At 43.7% G+C, this 16,558-nt stretch overlaps 1 protein-coding gene across 1 annotated transcript; it reads left to right on the top strand.

The window, feature by feature from the left end:
• Positions 1-1,120: 1,120 nt before the first annotated feature.
• Positions 1,121-12,239, top strand: LOC146175763 (uncharacterized). The gene is made up of 6 exons (XM_084581203.1): positions 1,121-1,150; positions 1,258-1,427; positions 2,151-2,382; positions 4,282-4,548; positions 5,957-6,112; positions 11,985-12,239. Exons 1-6 carry the CDS (start codon positions 1,121-1,123, stop codon positions 12,156-12,158), a joined length of 1,029 nt encoding a protein of 342 aa, XP_084437329.1. The 3' UTR covers positions 12,159-12,239.
• The last annotated feature ends 4,319 nt before the right edge of the window (positions 12,240-16,558 follow it).

Raw genomic sequence — 16,558 nt, 5'->3', positions numbered from 1 at the left:
TAGAATATCGCTAAAGCATTGAGTTAATATTGAGGCATGGCACCGCTGTTACGAAAGAAACAGCATTAGTGCAAAACTTGACACTTAACATTAGTGTAAGTTAACAGCAGAATTACTGCTGTATTGACAATCTGTGCTAAGTCGACAACTTTGATACTTTCAATCAGTCAACGACATCAATACATCCAGTCAATATTTTGATGTGCAACTATTCGATAGGTATTGACAAGATATTAACAATATATGATGGGTCCTTCTTTTGAGGAATGTATTGACTGACTTTACATAAGTAAACAACATGAGCAATCACTTTGCAGACTCATTTTTGTAAGGGAATGAATATTAAAATTTTGCATTGCTAGATTGCACTTTGCTCGTCCGTGTTTTTCAAATGTAATGCATTCGTACAAGCCCGGCATTTTATTGCGCGACCTATAAAAAATGCGAAATCATCTACTTCAAATTAAAGCCTCTTTTTTTTTTTTTTGTCCGGATTTATTGCAGACCCGATCTGTGGTCTGTAATGAAGAGTGCTGCACTGGTTGAAATGTAATTGAGTGCATGTCTTTTATAAAACTGAAATAGTTACACTATAATAGAAGGCAAATGATGCGTGTCTAGTTCTTAACTTGTGAAAAAGTTAATCATAAATAGTTTCCCAGTATACAAGCGTCTAAAACGTCAACCAGTTACGCATCAATGTTCCTTCACGCCACGCTCCGTTAACTGAAACGCACTGGACAATTACTGGACTTTATATCCGCAGGGCCAACTCCCGGCCATGATAGGCTAATGTGAGCAAAAGTCGATGATTTCGTAGATAAAAAGCAGGTGGTGTATTAGATTCAGAGGCCGAACCCTGAGAAAAACACCAGCTTCCAGGGTCCAGGCCTGTGCAAACAATTTTATTCTTTGTTTCGGGGAAATGTTTTCAAAAATGAGTATCCTTGTTTTCTATATGCACACCAGTTCGCCGCTTTTTGTCTTTTTACTGATCCACTCGCTCTCCTGGTTGCAACACTAAACGTTCCGCAAGGTGACAACCTTGCGGAACGTTTAGTGTAGATATAGGTGCGATGTAGCTGAAGGACCGTTTGTTTCGCCTGACCTTTAACGAAGAATGTCAATGGCTCTGTCACCAGCCACATGTGTATCAGCAGCAATGCGTGTACAGTTGTTTGACATTTTATTGCCAAATATAATCACAGCAGTTCACATTTAGAAACTGTCATTCTTTATTGGTTAATTTGCCCACAGGACAGTGACGACACCGAACAAAGCATGATTAGTTTGATGTACGTGCGGCTTGATATGGTGGATATTATGCTGGCGCTGCCGATCTTGTACATGGGGCTGGTGGGATTGCTGACATACATCGCAGTGAGCAAGCGGTTTGCCGGCATGGGTTTCATATCCGTTCTTGTTCGGCAAGGAACGACCTTGCTGAGCGAGGTGCTTTGCTCCCCACCACCTTCCGTGAGTCGCATTCATTGGTTCGAAAATTTCGCTTTTTCGAGGAAAAATTTTTGTTACAAACGAGTCCATGACCACGTGACATAATTTTGTCGTAGATGGCACTAAACATTAAATTAGTGGTTGCCAGATTTGATGCTCGGCTTCACTAAGTATGAGCCAGAATAGTGATACGCCGCTTAACGGCCTGACTTGAGTGCATTGTATAGTAGCGTGTGTATGTGTGCAGTTCATCAGTAAAGGCAATGGCTATCAAGTTGCGGGAGGATTGAGATTGCCGTGCATCATCAACCACAACAACGCAGAACAAGGCCAACACTGGCCAATTAAGTAGGAGATGAAGTTTTGTTATTTACCTCTACTATGCACTGAAGTAGAAGAACAAGAAGTGGTTTTATGCAGCGCAGACGACAAAGAAGAACGCCGGTGGTCAACAGTTGCAAGCGTCTCGGTTCCGGTGGGTGGTGGAGCGGCTCAGTATATTCACGTCTGGTAAGCTTTGGCATTGTATACCAGGAAAATTTCGCCGTAGTTTAATTTCTCATGCTGATCGCGTACTGAGCGTTTGCGCCCAGAGAGTTTCATTTCATGCTTCGCCGCGTTCTACAATCCTTTTCATAAAGCCTGGTTTGGCACACCTTTCGCACGAGGTGCAGAGACAGTACCGTTATTTGCAGGTGCACCATGGCCACCATCACCACTCAGATGGCCATCCCCGTGGAAAGTTGGGGCCGAATTCTGCACTCGGGCCTCCTAGTGGCCTCGCTTTGGGGAGCCTTCATATATGCGAAGGCGTACAAGCGCTTCTCCTGCTGCGTTGCAATAGGCGTGGTCCAGGGATTTCTTGCCGGCGTTGTGCAGGCTGTATTCCGCGTACCTCCACTGTGTCCAGAGACTGAGACCGAACCCGTAAGTGGTGATCAGTAGTACCACCAGTTCCGCATTTCGCCAATGGTTTTCCTAAAATGCCTGATCATTGTTAAACTTGAGAGAAAATAGAACATTTTAGGATCTAGGGTGAGCTTCCATCCCCCAGCGGAGTGAACTGATCAGCAGCGGTGGCCATTGCATTAGGCCACCACAGGATCGCCGACACGTAACAGTCTACCGCACTGTGCCTTACACGGTGTTCTCTTTCTGAGCTTCGGTCTTTGCGCAGTAGATTCATAAACCGCCATCACTGCATTACGTTTAAAGTGTGATTTCGCCTATCATTGTTTAATACCAGCTTGACTCACATAAGCATGCTTCAAACCAGCACAGACAATCGAGTGCACATACTTTTCTTTGGTCCTAACATTACAATATCATTTGTCTTTTCTTGTGCTTTTTACTACTAAAAAAAAAAAACTGAAATTTCTTGCTTGCACAGATGTTATCTAGACTGTAAGTTGTTCTATCAGACGAGGTCAGAGTGGTTAAAAATACAGGCACACAGCGCTCTTTTAAGGAGGGCCCTGGTGTTTAACCTTCTATTATGCGTCACAGAGCGATATATTTACTTTCCATGGTACACATTGCAGCAGCTGTCCCTCGTGCGCTCACGTGTAACCCAGATGAACATGAAAAAATTGTTTTTCACTAAGCCGTTTAGTGTTACCTTGAACGGTAAAGCGAGCTCTGTTTCATTCTTGGTGGAACCCGAATTTACCAGAAAGAAAAGAAGGTACTAGATACTATAAATGTTAATGTCATTTTGTTCTGCTTAATTGGACATGCAGCGAACGACTCCTTGAGCCTTAAGACGTCGCCCAATAAGAATATACAAATTTTTCACCACTTGACGTCATCGCAGAAGCCGGTCGAGCTTCTGCTTACTAATATAAATTGCCCGCGCGTTTCGTTTCAAAAAGAGAAAATTTTATGAGTGGCGGAGATATTTCTGTAAGGCCAGATATTTGAAACACTCCTTCACCGCCCATACGAATGAATGTCTCGGGAACTTAATGAATTAAACAGGATGTCTTCCATACTAGTGCTATAATAGCTTTAACTTAGCCCGTAGGATGCTAGACAGCCCCGGAAATATTCATTGCTAATTGAATGAGCACCATTTTTTTCTATCTGTGAAGCCGTAAATACAGCCATATACATTGTGGGTGCCTTCTTAGGAAATGATTTGTTCGCATCACAGACTAGGTGTGAACACAAAGGACGTATGAGCTTCTGTGTTTCTCCACAATGCGTTCCATTGATGACAATGCCCAACAGAGTTTGGTGCTTAACACCGCCCTCGCCAACCTCTCGCGACGGCGAAGTCACGAAGTGCCTTTGTTTTTCAAAGAACAGGTAAACTCAGGCACGTTCAGGCTTTCTTACAGGACTGCTTACAGAACTCGGTGCACTCTTGAATTTTGCAGAAGTACTGCTTACCTCCTTCGTAAGTTTTTGGACAGTCGTTATACTTTTTTTTAAACAGTTCAGGGTAGATGTGTGTCTTCGTTTCTTCTCTCGCATTCATTGTGCGACTATAGCTCATTTTCTGTAGAAGTCAACAATCATAATCCGACCTGCGTGTCATGTTCTCCACGCTGCTATAACGGCGACAGTCCACTGAATCAAGGACTGCGTAGTCTAAGCTAAATCAGCAGCACAAAGAAACTTGGTGCTGTCATCAGCCGCGCATGTCACAGAAGCGATATATTTAGCACAGTTGCGCTTTAATAGCAGGAATGATTTTGCAACATTTCTAAGATTTACCTGTTGAACGGGTAGGGAACATTCACGAGTTTAGTTCTTTTTTAAATGTGCGTACAACCTTATCTACCCTTTCTTTAACGCAATTTTCTTGTGCTCTTTTTCTTACAGCGCATCGACGAAATCTGCCTGTCTAGATACCCTGCGGCAACGAGCACCCTTTCCGAGGGCAGCATTCCGTTTACTTCGGCTAAGGCGGTGCTAGGTGTGCTTTCAGCCCTCGTGTACTTCTTCTACGTCGGAGCATTGGAATTGATAATCGTCAGAAGACGGACTGTGGGCGTCATTTTCGTTGCCACTGTGGTTGGATATGTAACTGCGTATTGGAGCGAGATCTCCTGCTTCCCATCGCAGTCATCGCTGATCAACGATGTATGCGTGAGTCGCACTTATTCATTTTACAGTGTTACTTTTACAACAAGGGGTCTTGAAATCTCACCATAGCTTTCTTTTCACGTTTGCCGCCAATAAGTGCCCTAGATCACCCGAGTACCTAATGAACATACGCAGCGCCATACGCTGGCTCAGTGTTCACGGGTTCAGTCCTTAGAGCGATGGGGTTTGATGGAAGCGACATACGAAAATACTTGTTTGCTATCGGATACCAATGCCCGTTAAAAAGACTTGTTTTAGATTGTTGCTGAGTCTTCTACTAATGCATCTCTAACCACCGATGTGCAACCTCAAGATGTGATTTTCATTATCGGCCTAACTATAACCACTGCAGAGCGAAGGCCTCTCAAATCTCAAATATTCTTCCAATTATCTCGGTTTGAGCTAGCTGCATTCACTTGAACCTACGAACTTCGCCTCATCCTCCCACCTGATTTTCTGCCCCCTCCTTCCCCCCCCCCCCCCCCCCCAACCGCTGCTCTCGCTCTCTTGAAATCTAATTTGTTACCTTTAGCGGCTGTCGGTTATCCTCTCTTCGCACTACCTGTACTACTCATGCCCAGTTATTCTCAATTTCGACTTTAATATCACTAACTCGACTTATTTCACTGACCCAGTCAGCAGGGTTTTCCTATCTCTTAACGTTCCACCTGATTTTTTTCCGTTCCATAGCTTTGCGTTGTCTTCAAATATAGATAGAACCCTTTTTGTTAGCCTCCATGTTTCAGTGCTATGGGTGAGTACTGGTAAGACGCAACTGCTGGATACTTTCTTCTTGAGCGGTACCGGTAAGCTGATATGTCATAATCTCTGTGTACTTGCAAATGCGCTTCATTCATATCAAGCAGATTTTTTTATAGCCTCCTCGATCCTAATCTTATTCTTCTTGTTATTTCCTTTTCATGGTCCGGATCTGCGGTTACTACCTGTCCTAAGTGAACATATTCGCCTACCCCTTCCAGTGCTTGGCTACCCATTGTAACTGTTTATCCTTTCCGAGGCTGTTAAATGTCACCTTAGACTCTTGCACATCAACTTCTTGGTCAAGCCGGGCAATTACATCATAGTATGGACAAAATAGCGAAGGTAACAAGGGAGCTCTATATTCACCTATATAACCTGCCCGTGCTCATATCATGTTGTAGCAAACACTGGCGCTCATCTCTCCCCAAACTATCGTAGAAATATGCGTGTTACTTCTTACCACGACAACGTTCGTCGTTTTTGTAAACTATTACTATCATTTTTCTCACGGCATCTGAATTTTTACGAACATCTCGTTGAAAAGTCAGGCAGTTATCAGGAGAGCGCAGTCTGCTTTTGTAGAACCATTTAGATACCATAATCTTAGCTTGTTCTCAGACCTAATGGGAGTGAATTCTACCCTCTCCAGGCCAGGACCCTCTCGCATGACGTGACTTCTGCGGCTCAATGTCCACGCTGGAACAACACGCACCTGCTTCCCCGGCGGAAAGACGTTAGCCGGCAGCTTCCGCCGGTGGTGAAGAGATACTGCCAATTCTTATCGCCTGCGAAATCTTTTCCTGGGGTAAGACTACCTGTCTTGAGAGCGTTTGTACAATTAGCATGATAGTCTTAAACGCAACATTCTCAAAAAAAAAATTAATCATTTAAACTGCCTAAACACAGTATAATGTGCGAAAAGACTGTTTATCTTTAGTTTACCTGTGATATGCTCAACGTGGATGCCGTTGTTTCTCCTTGTCCGCTGATGTTCCTTCCTCTTGGCACGGCGTATTTCAAACTTCTACAACTGCTGCGAAAAACATCACTTTTCACGTCATGCAAAGTTAAATAAGAATTCACAAATGAAAGTAACCGAAAGATATGATACAGCATAGACATGTACAGGACCATATGCCATCTGCCCACTACTACCTTTCAGAGCAATCCTCAAAAGGTAAAGGCAAAATCTTCGACGATAAGCCCTGTTTTTTTATTTTACCCCGTTAAGTAGAGCTTTCGCATTAACAATCCGGCGTCGGTTTTGTGATCTAAAAATGTGTGGGAGCTACTTAGATATTTCTTAAGTGCGGTAAGGCAATTCCTGCGACTGTTTGCACTCATTTGCAGCTTTTTCATTACTTTGCTTTTTTTCTTTAGCTTTCTTTTTCCCACGTTTTTTGCACAATTTTAACTTATGCTGCACAATTTCGACGTCCATGGCTGTTCTGACGTCCGCACAATATATCGACGTCCTTGGCTATGTTTGACGTATAACCGACATTTTGCTGTAATTAAATAATCAATGATTTACTCCACATCATCTAAATTTTGCACAAAGATTTTGTTCACCCTCTACCTCATATAACCATTCTTTTGTTCAGCAATCACTTCATTTCTCTACAATGACGGTGTGACACCCTCCGCGGACGCACAAATATTGTCCACACTCATGAGCCTACAAAAGCTTTCTCCTTGATATCACGGCCATTTACCAATCATGCGACAGTTGGTTTGTGAAGTGGCCATGGACTGGCTGGCCGCCGGATTATGTGCCGTCACTAGGCCGCACGACGTGGATTACGTAACAGTCGCTGACAACTCGCGCTTATCGCGTGCAACCTTTACCTCCCCTTGGCCTCGAAGGCACATTCGTATGGCTTCTTTAAAGCGGAGCTTTATATCGGTGTCGTGGGGTCTTTCATATAATATGCCAGCCTATGACTACACGTGTGGAGCGAAGAGGTGTATGCAATCGTCGATCCACAAAGGTCGCCGGTAAACGGGAGTCATTAGTAGTTTTTGAAGCTTGTGTGTCCTGTAAGTTTTTGTATTTTATTTTGCAAATAGCCTTTTTTTTTATTAAACTGATTGCTGTTTTCTACTCCTTAGTTTACTTTGAACGGCTTTCTATTTTTAGTTCCCAGTTTACTGTTAACGGATCACAAAGAAAGGCTCAATTCAGATCCGGTGTAGTAGGGCGTTGTTTTCTATGATAGGCCACTGGAGGAAAAGTAAATCCACAACACATTGATTCTCCCTTGTGAGCTACACGGAAGGTGTTGCGGTTTATTCTCAGGTTTACTGTCACAGGTCAGGAGGGCCCCCATTCAGAAATGGCCATTCATGTCGGTTTTTGCCGAATATTTGCACCGCATTGAAAAAATTGCGGGGAGGGGTAGGGTATACTTAAGTTCTTCCTTTAAGGGCATAACTCGACAGAGCTAATGGCTCATTTGCATATCGTCGTGCGCGCGCATGCGCATTCCTACTAGCCTTATCTATAACTTTGCCTCTATTATCCCACACATATCAGCGTGCCGTTATGTGTAAAACCATCTTACATAGACACAATGTTTCGCTTTCCTCAAGCCGCATGAACTTGCCTACGTGGCCTTCGTGCAGAAACTCAGTATATAACTGTCCAGGAAAGGCCTAGATTGTGATCTTGCTTTCTCATCTTAGGCGCAAAGTCGGAGCAGGTTGCACCTCCTAATTCGACTACGCAGGAACTGGGGACACCGCTAGATCTCTTAATGTAGTATTTTAGCACTCAAAAAATGCCGAACCAGGCTCTGTAGTGAGACCGTAAGCACGGGAGCAGACTAGACACATGAAGGGGTGATAGGGCTTGCACATAGAGAAGCATGGGACTTTATATTATACATACACAATTAATGTATTTTCTGCCTCTTTTATTTGTCTCTGATGACGTATTGTGTCGTGGAACGAGCACAATGCGGATGCAGGCCACCTCCAGTAGGGCCTCTACCACCAATGCCACACTGTACTTGTACGCTACTGGCTGCTTAAGTTCGGAGTTTGAGCTAATGTAGCCACACAACGATATGCACAGAAAATTGGCTGAGCTGTATTTCACGCAGCAAGCTGCCAGTAGCTCCGAGACACTTGATTGCCTTACTGTAATGCTTATATCATTTGTTCATCGGGGACATTCTGTATATCGGTGATCAGTCGGTTTGATCACCTCTGGCATACAACTGCACTTGTGTACTTACGCCAAATGCGAACTAGAGGTGCTCGTGCTTCAGGTTTACCTTTCAGTACCGGCTTTGGGTCATACATGATCATCAGCATAGTTGTAACGATTATTTGAAACAAATTCCCATGGGAGTTTTTGAACGTAATTTTTTCCAACCCGAAATGTACTGATGAACCACAACATTTAATATATCCACAGACTCTCCTTCGGTAGACAATTGCCACAATTAATTACTCACTGAAATACAGACAAGCGCGAAGAAAAGCCGAGCAGTTTTCTCATAAACTTCGTAGTTCAAGAAAAATTTGTTCTGATCCCCTAAATTTTCGACCAACACCGTTTCCACCTCGAGCTATTGATGAATTCGTTCTGGCCCTATCGTCTGCTACCATTCCATATTAACTCGGTTGGTATAGCGAAAGCGCAAGAAAGGCAGTGATACCAGGATAGATCCCCAGACCAGAACGAATTTTTCTTTAACTACTATATTAAAAAAAAAAACGCTTTAGAGCTTCCCTTTCAAGCCGTATGGCCGCGCTTGGGTGATGCTAATGTGTAATTACACCCTTATCAAAAATCTACTCCACCTTCGAAGATTCGACCGTTTACCGTAAAGCTTTAAATTCTCTAAACACACTCCACCCGTTTTCTATGGCGTTCTTAATCTTGTAGTGGACGCGAGGCTTAGAAAACGTTAAAATGGTTAATGTTTGATACGCATCGGAAGGTTAGAAAATTGCCATTATTATATCCTTAACAATGTCTTTCAATATCCTACTGTTGCCTCACTTTCAGAAGGTACGCCAGAAAGCTTGACTTCCCACTTAATTATTTGAATGACCGCGCGACGAAGATACGGATACCAAAATTAGCCAATCCTTAATAACGTTCCCCGCATGCACGTGGAAGCAGCGTGTTGGAATAGGGGTGAGAAAGGGTTCCGGTGGTTTACGTACCCATCTCAACAATGCTCTCAAAGTTGGCAGCTCCGGCCAGTTAGGCCATGACCCGTGGTTTTGTGACGTCACACAAATCACCGAACAATCAGTGCGCGGCCATGTCATGTGCCAGCTACCACGTACCTGCAGCGTGCTCTGAAGAGCACCGGATCAAGAAACAAACACCGTCGAAAGACGGCAATTGGGGAGTGTTTTTACAAACGAAAATGACAGCATATTTAACGTGGCTACGACTGAGGCGAAACGAATGAGCTTGCAGTTTGTTTGTTTGTTTGTTTGTTTGTTTGTTTGTTCGTTTGTTTGTTTTCTTGCTTAAGCTTAAGCTTTGATTCGGGGTTCGAATTTCAGTCTCAGGAAGGCTTCAAGTCTTCAGTCAGTTATCCGGAGACCCTATTGGTAGAGCATTAAACATTTTTGGACCGCTTGGCACACTTGAAAAAGATAATGCGATAATGGTGTGTCCGGGCTCATTTGTACACGAATGAAAGTTAATGAAGACGATGACGTGTAATGCACAGCATGGTACACTGACTGTAAAACGCGCGTGCTTGTATGCGTCGATGGCATATAGTCGTCAAATTCAATAGCCTCTCAGGTCGATCTGCTCGCGAAGCCGCTGGTCCAAAACACGCTCACGACAGTAAAGTTCTTAACCGCATGCATCTATTGCATGCGAACTACCCCTTGAAATGATCGGATTATCAAGACGCATCAAAATTACTGACGGCGAGCTCTAGTGCTGCCACTAAAAAACACTATTTTAGGGATGGGATTATCTTACGTCCAGTTGTTAATTTGGTGTAATCGAACTGTCGTCTTCAGATTCCAAGAGCCGCATGACTTGATAGTGCATCGTCGTCCTCAGCACGCTCTCTTATCGTAGACTTTGTGAATTTTGACTGCATTTCTCTGCAGCCAAACGTGAACAGCCCACTATTTGCACTCGACGCTCAATTTTCATTTCGCTGACTAATGTTTAAGGTTGAATTTAGTTTCCGTGTGATTGCTGCATGTTTCAACAATTAGCTTCGTTACTCCACACGCTTTTCTGTGCAAATGGGTAATGTTCAGTATAGAATCCCAATAAATGATTTCAACATGAGCACCGTTAAATTTTACTAGGAATATAACTAGTAATTCCACTTCCCTCGAGGACACATCGTATTAGAATCAAAAGCCTGCAATAAAATTATACATCAATTTAAATATTTACGCTAGCATTCGGAATTTGCAAATACCCTGTGAAACTTTGCTTGCGGGGTCATTTAGGCTTCCGTGCTCTCTTTCTTCAACAAACGACCGTAAGCAAATGTGCCAGGTTTACTGGAATACTCAATGTAAGGAGGAGAGTGCAAATATTTCGTTTTTAGAAAATTCAGCTCTAGAGTTTAGTATAAACATTTATTTTTACATCAGATTCGTAAATCGAAATAATTTCGAGTTGAATCAATTTTATTCGCACTAATATTTCTCGATGCACCTAGAAAACCAACACAAGAAATTGGGGTCCCCACTGATTGTTTTGGTACAAGTTGAAAACATGTGCTTGAAATGGTATCCTTCCAGGTGTACTGTAGAGTAAGCAGTTATAACACGCACGTGTCGTACATATCAGTCAAATGCTTTTATTTGACCAGATGTTGTTGGAAAACGTGAAGATGTTTTGTTGGAGAACCTAGGCTAAAAGCTGCTCAAGGAAGCTTGACGAGGCCCAGTTGACAATTACAAGGTAGGGCGTATTGAGCGCGAAAACGCTTTAAAGCAAAAACTTTGAAATTAACAGAAACCGAACAATGAAACTAACACGTTTATATGTGCGCCACACAGGCGTTCAAAAACCGAGGTGTACAGTATATAAAATAGATCAGAAATAAAAGATTCCAATACATAACAGTCGGTACTACTTGAAATAGTCGACACTTGTCAGAATTATACAGCATTTAAAATCCCACAGCGCACAGACAAGTTAAATATATTCAACTATCTATCACAGAACCTGGACATATTTCGCATAACTACGTTTTAATTTTCAAAAGGGCAGCAGAGCGGGCAACAAAACAAAAGAAGCATACACAGACACAAGAACAACGCTACAGCTGACAACTATATTAACCTGAGCCCTCGCATCTTCTTCGCCCTTCACTTTACCTCCACAGCTAACTTCTTCCTGTGTCTGTGAGTGCTTCTGTTTTGTTGCCTGCTCTGCTGCCAATTTGCAAGATGTTCGACCAGCTCAACGTTCCACTCTATTATTGTACCTTTAATCTCCCTAAAGTCAGAAAAAAAACTGTACAAGGACTTTTCTTGAGCAAAAATGAATTCGACGCAAGTCTCGCCACAACGAAGGCAATGAAGCACTAGAATAATTCGCACAACATTTCCCAAGTAAGAGGAGTAGATATAAGCGCGAGAATGTTACAGCAGCCCACTAATTCAGTGACTGAGTTCCTGGTGCAATGCGGTAAACTACAAGCAATGACATGTTGTATTTGCAGAGACGGCAGATAATAACACTGACAATCATCGGGATGCAACCCACCGTTTTGCTGTGGATACTGATCATCCCGCTGGGTTTTGCTCTGATCACGGTACTCCTACTGCATCTGACACAGCCGCAGCCTGAGCCTCTAGACGACGTGCAGTGGCTTCAGTATCGAGCTTGGGGCTGACCGGATGCACCAAGATGCACCAAGTTTACGCCGTTTAGGCCATGCGCGCTGCCATTAACCTCACGCGACAAGTAGACAGCTATTTATAATCTAAACTCTGCGGTTCTCAATAAATTTTGGCGTACACATTCATGACCTGGCACTGAGGCTTTCGTGCAGGACCCGCGTACACGCTCTTCTCATTAGTGTTCTTCACCGACTGTGTAAGCTTTTTAAGCAGACGTGAGAGCAAGCAACCATGCTTTTATCGCGTATTGTCCGCAATGTCAAGATAACTTTGGCTCTGCCCAGGGCTATACTGACTATTGTCATGAGAACAAGTGAGGCAAGAAGATGGTAACGTGGTTAGAAAACATTTATGCAAAAGCACACTTACGCTTACCAATACAGACCAAGAATTTTGTGCGACCTTTCTTGTTTGTGCTGTTGCTTTCACAATAAATAAACTACGGGGTTAAAATCCGGGAACTGGTGTTCAGTAGTCGAGCGTTATGACTACTGAGCCATCGCGGTGGATGCTTTATCTTGTTACCAGGTTTAAATATAGGGTAAGCCTCTGCCATTTTTTTACGAACTGCTTGAAGGCTAAGTTGAAGTCTACTTGACGGCAGCAGGGTAGTGGCAAAGGAGCGAGAAATGCGTCTTTGTCGTAAACCCGCTCCTGAGTTATGTCGCTCTTGTGCATGAAGTACAGCCGCCCTGAGTTTTAACAATATAGCGCCAACGTCGACCAAACTGCCAGTCAGCGCCTTATAACGGCGATAGCGTGGAACACGGTGAGAGTTCGCGCACGCGCGCGAAGATAGAGCAGTTTCTGCTACGCTGTTCCGATAGGAGGACACACGCCCTGCCACAATATCTGTTCGCGAAAAGCCGAAGGGCCGTAGAGCAAATGCGCATGAAATGTGACACTTAGAAGTGATTTCCCTCCTTTTTCCTTTTTTTCCTTTTACGAAAGGCCGCGCTGGCGAAGCAGAGTTAAGATAAGAAAAGTGTAATAGGAAGCAAATATGCCAGCACGTGGAAAGCAATGATTGTAATGAGAACCTTATGATGTTAACTGCCCTCAGTGAGGTGCGCACGCGCGCGAAGATAGAAAAGTTTCTGCTACGCTGTTCCGATAGGAGGACACACGCCCTGCCACAATATCTGTTCGCGAAAAGCCGAAGGGCCGTAGAGCAAATGCGCATGAAATGTGACACTTAGAAGTGATTTCCCTCCTTTTTCCTTTTTTTCCTTTTACGAAAGGCCGCGCTGGCGAAGCAGAGTTAAGAAAAGTGTAAAAGGAAGCAAATATGCCAGCACGTGGAAAGCAATGATTGTAATGAGAACCTTATGATATTAACTGCCCTCAGTGAGGTGCGCACGCGCGCGAAGATAGAGCAGTTTCTGCTACGCTGTTTCGATAGGAGGACACACGCCCTGCCACAATATCTGTTCGCGAAAAGCCGAAGGGCCGTAGAGCAAATGCGCATGAAATGTGACACTTAGAAGTGATTTCCCTCCTTTTTCCTTTTTTTCCTTTTACGAAAGGCCGCGCTGGCGAAGCAGAGTTAAGATAAGAAAAGTGTAAAAGGAAGCAAATATGCCAGCACGTGGAAAGCAATGATTGTAATGAGAACCTTATGATATTAACTGCCCTCAGTGAGGTGCGAACACGATAAAAGAGGCACTAAGCAAAGCACTTGTGCTCTACGGCCCGCCATTTTGTTCGTGCTTTTTTTTTTTTTGCGAACAAATATTGTGGTTGGGCGTGTGTCTTCGTGATCGGAATAACGTAGCAGACGACGCTCCACATTCGTGCGCATTCGCCGTGTTACACGCTTATCGCCGTTATAAGGCGCTGACCAGCAGTTTGGTCGGCGCTCGAGCCATATTGTTCAAAATCAGGGCGACTGTACATACCGAGAGCCGGCTTGTCCGCTGCACCAGTACGCCACTGCCTGGTCTCCGCCGTTGCCACGTGCTCACGCACCTTCGCAGTAGTCTAGCAGGTGTCCTTAGCAGGTGGCAGTAGCGATGACAATGACGATGCCAATACTGATGATGAATAACTAGCGACGATAACGATTACGATTAGTGACTTTGATAATAATTCAATGATAATGGATGGTAGTAGCAATAATTAGGATGATCATGATAGTAGGACCGATAATGACGGCGCTGTTAGTAAAAACAGTCCTGTAAAGGGTCCTGACGTTATTTGAACGACTAAAATATCAGTTGAAATCAGTGTCCTTCGCGGAATTCGTTTTATAAAAATATAACAGGAAACATGTGATTATTCACTTTCAGTGGGAGAATGTTACCTTTTAGGTTAGTCTCTGAAATTCTTCGGACCTGAAATCCTCATATAATCTCCTGCGCGAAATCGGTTTGATTCAATTAACAATTGCAAGCCAACAAAGCATTTTTCGGATTTCAGAGTGTGTGATAGTTTTTCGGTTCCACTTCATGAAGTTTTTCTTTTAAAATATCCTTATATATGTTAGCACATGTAGTATTTGTAACTGGTTGGTTGGTTTGGTTGGTTTGTGGGGTTTAACGTCCCAAAGCGACTCAGGCTATGAGAGACGCCGTAGTGGAGGACTCCGGAAATTTAGGCCACCTGGGGTTCTTTATCGTGCACTGACATCGCACAGCACATGGGCGCCTTGCTTTTCGCCTCCATCGAAAAGCGGCCGCCGAGGCCGGGATTCGATCCCGCGTCCTTGGGAACAGTAGTCGAGCGCCGTAACCACTGCGCCACCCCGGCGGGGTACTGCCTCGCCGAGTCTGCCTACACGTAAAGGAGCGACGGAATGCAGCTGGGAATGCCCAGTGGTTGCTGCGTGCAGTTGAGTTCCTCAATTAACCCTATCATTTACCACCACCTAAGACCTATCCCTTCCAAATACTTTACTAGGCTACATAGTCTGGTCGCTCACTGGGATATTTCCTGACTGCTCTAATTCGTTATATAAGGTGTCCATATGACATCTTTGCCTACTTTAGATGTCATGGCTATATCACGTGGTCCTTGTGGCACCTGCATATGGACTTGAGTCTGCACACTACCCCAAATCACTCGTTGAGTCCCACCCCTCCAACCTTAATACGGCTTATTGACGACAGGTGTTTTGAGCCTTTGAATTTCTCAAGCCTGCACACTTCCGCGCATATAAACTTTTCCCATGAAGGACAATAAGGTGCGGTTACTCGCGGCTTCAGTGTTTCAAAAAATAGGCTATGAGTGCAGATGTTAACAATTTACCTTTGGTTGGCCTCACCATACCGACCGACAATGCTTCTGTTGATTATATGTGTCCGTGAGTCATATCTCGTGATAGCCAATCAGCTGCAACATTGTTAAATCCACAGCCCAGCAATAAAATTTCATGAATCATACAGTTGCGATAAAATCAACCGTAAAACTTTATTCGTTGATATTCCAGAGCAGTACCCTACGCTGTCTACCAGATGACATACATCATACTGTTTAAAGTTATTCAACGTCAGTCGTTTTGACATTGAAAGCAACAAGAGAAGATTGCAGTATGATGTGTGTGTTTGCTCAATTATGAGCGTCAAGATTTGTGTTCAATAGCGTGATCACCTACAGAGACAAGTGTACTGCAATCTTCCCCGCTGTGTGCAGTTCATCATGCGAGTGCAAAACGAACGCGTCGGAGAGTGTTTTCAGCCAATTTGACTCCCCTGTAGAACAGTGAAGCGACGTGAACAGGACCATCTCCAGAAAAACACGTTCAGTTTGGGTAGGTATTCTCGTAGGTGTGGTCGATGAAATTCCTATTCATGGACATAAATGAGATGTGAATTTCGCCCGTGTTCGAAGGAAGGGGATGTGAGATACAGAGTGCAACAAAAATCTACGATATTTAAAATTTTCGTCTTTCATTTTGTACCGCATCAAATATTGCGCATGAGCTCGATAGGGAGCCCATGTCGCACGTTTTACTCATTGGCAATCGACATTTTGTAGAGACCGTTCGGTAGGGATGAAAGTTATACAGGAATTGTATACAGTTCTAATTTGCTTCAGCATTTGTATCCATATTGAAACGTTTCTTCGGCATATCTTCAAACATTTAAAATCACAATTCAAACAAAGGCAGCAAGTTTTATGAAACTTTCTGTCAAATGCACTTAAGATGCAAGATAAGCAAGCGTGATTAGATCTCAACGATGCTTCCGTATCAAAGGGCACTTATTCGAAGGGTTCATAAATGATCCTTCCTTACAAGAAAACGCCTTCGCAAATTCTTTTAAGTTAATCAAAGGACCATTAACTTGGTACCATGCCTGACTTCGGGGAGCTCTTGCTGCCATGAGGGTTCTCGCTTGATTTCGCGCAGCATGAAAACCGAGGTCTGTATTCTCACACAGGTTCCTCGCATATT

This window comes from Amblyomma maculatum, chromosome 10, assembly GCF_055883805.1.
Source record: "Amblyomma maculatum isolate TAMU_Amacu chromosome 10, ASM5588380v1, whole genome shotgun sequence".
Taxonomy (NCBI): Eukaryota; Metazoa; Arthropoda; class Arachnida; order Ixodida; family Ixodidae; genus Amblyomma; species Amblyomma maculatum.
Note: the sequence above shows the minus strand (reverse complement) of the source record. Positions and strands in the feature narration are given on the sequence as shown.

What these genes read in the sequence shown, in the direction of transcription:
- LOC146175763 (XM_084581203.1), top strand. Translation starts at nt 1,121, where the DNA reads ATGTCAATGGCTCTGTCACCAGCCACATGT. An exon ending in TTCATATCCGTTCTTGTTCG is followed by an intron (nt 1,428 to 2,150) that starts GCAAGGAACGAC and finishes CGTTATTTGCAG; the next exon opens with GTGCACCATGGCCACCATCA. An exon ending in CTGCGAAATCTTTTCCTGGG is followed by an intron (nt 6,113 to 11,984) that starts GTAAGACTACCT and finishes TTGTATTTGCAG; the next exon opens with AGACGGCAGATAATAACACT.